General features: G+C 42.8%; 1 protein-coding gene across 1 annotated transcript in view; it reads left to right on the forward strand.

Annotated features, from left to right (window-relative positions):
• Positions 1-774, forward strand: part of ZP4 (zona pellucida glycoprotein 4) — a 6,962-nt gene extending 6,188 nt beyond the window's left edge. The window contains exons 11-12 of the mRNA XM_019628229.1: positions 355-459; positions 671-774. Of these exons, the coding sequence (XP_019483774.1) occupies positions 355-459; positions 671-774 (209 nt within the window). The remainder of the gene's footprint in view (positions 1-354; positions 460-670) is intronic.
• The last annotated feature ends 1,196 nt before the right edge of the window (positions 775-1,970 follow it).

A 1,970-nucleotide genomic window follows, 5' to 3' on the forward strand; every position in this document is an offset into this window, starting at 1 on the left:
GTCACTGATCCCCAGGTACCCTTGTGTCATAGGAAGGGTCTCAGCATTAACATGCTACTGCCTAAGTAACTGTTTGGGAGAGAACAGCACTTCAGGGATAGTTGACCATCATGATCTCTATTCCCAAATTCTGGTGAAACAGGTAACAGAGTTAGATACAAAGTCTACCTTGTTCAAATTTATCTAACACACTACTAGGAGGTTTAACATGCAAATGAGTTTTTCTTAAGGCATGGAGTGGAGCTGTACATGTTGTGGGACCGGGCCTTGTACTAGACTCGCTTCCTAACTCCCCAGCCTCCACGTGCAAAAACTAAACAAAACAAATTCCTAGCTCCCATCTCTCTCTGACAGGAAGAAGAAGCTCAGATGTCCATCTTCACAACAGTACTGCTAGCATTTCCAGCAAGGGTCCCATGATTCTACTACAAGCCACTAAGGACACTTCAGAAAAGTTTCGCAAATACTCAAGTGAGTAGAAGGGGACTTTTACTAACTACCTGAATCACCAGTCAAACCACAGCTCCTTCCTCACCCTACTCCCCACTCCTTCCTGATATAATCAGTGTGGACCTCAAGAGGCTGAGGAGTTTGTTTTTTCTATAGCTAAAGACCACTAGGCTTTGACCCGGGCATAATCACTACACTAACCTCTTCTCCCATCCCCCAGGTTCTCCTGCAGACTCCCAGGCTCTGTGGGTGGCAGGCCTCTGTGGGACCTTGATTGTTGGAGCCTTGTTAGTGTCCTACCTGGCTCTCAGGAAACGGAGATGAGCTACTCAGACCAAGAGTGTTAATAAAACTAGATTGCACTACAGCCTGTGTCCAGCTTCTCATTGGAAAGGTAAAGAACTTACGTAAAGAAATCCACCTAGCTGCTGGTGGCATCTAATCTTTCCAGCTTGAGGTGGGAGGGATATTTTACCTGAGAAGAGAATAAAAACCATGATACCCTATCACTCTACTCCAGCCCTTCTAACTTCTGAATATAGGAAGATATTTCAGTAGAATTTCATAGTTGGTTGACAACTCAAGCGGTATGTACAAGAACTAAATATCTCAGATTTAGCAGAGACTTCATAAGCTCAAGAGGTTTGTAAAACAAAACTCTTCCACAAGGTCAGTTAAACTGAGGCAGAACTAACTAGTCTAAAGCTAGTCATGAATTTTCTAGACCACTGTTTCTCAAACTAGACCACTGTTTCTCAAACATTGGTATACATCTCAATCAAAGAAGGGCTGATGGAAACATGACTAGTCTACTACCACGCTCTGATTAAGTAGGTCAGGGCTGAGGCTTAAGAACTGATATTTCCAACCATTTCTCTGGTGATACTGATTTTCATGTTTCAAAAATCTTACTTTGAAAATCAGTGTCTAGAACAATGACTGAGAGGAGGTATCTGGTCTTGGATTGGTCAACTGGAGGTGGCTTGATCAGAAGAGACTTGGTTTTGAGCCTGAACCAAGTAATTTCCTAGTTTAGTGGTTCTTAAGAGAGGGGAAACACAGGGGGAGAATAAATCATGGCAGTTTCTTCTCAAGATAAATGTCCTGCTCAAAGAACTCTGGTAACTAATGCCATTGGTTACACTCGAAGGTAGTCACTACTCTTTCCACCCTGGAGCTCTGAAAGTAACTGGTTAAATAAGCTTTCTCCACTCTCTGCAGGAAGGAACTTCAAGGTCACTTGACCTTTCAGCAAAGTAAAAGCTGCTCTGTAGTCAAGCCAACCCCACTTCAAACTGTTAAGCAGGCAACAAATTTTCACTTAATTGACAAGGACACTATGCTTTCAATGGAACTATCCTAGACACTTGCTAACATACTTGAGTCTCACAAGAACCTGATAAGTTGGCATTCATCCCCAGTTTCCAGGATCCAGGATATGGATCAGACAGAGGTCAAATAACTTACCCAGTATCACTTGGTCAAATAATGGTAGAGATGTGATATGAACGCTTAACTCC

This window comes from Hipposideros armiger, unplaced genomic scaffold (assembly GCF_001890085.2).
Source record: "Hipposideros armiger isolate ML-2016 unplaced genomic scaffold, ASM189008v1 scaffold_762, whole genome shotgun sequence".
In the NCBI taxonomy this organism is placed as follows: Eukaryota; Metazoa; Chordata; class Mammalia; order Chiroptera; family Hipposideridae; genus Hipposideros; species Hipposideros armiger.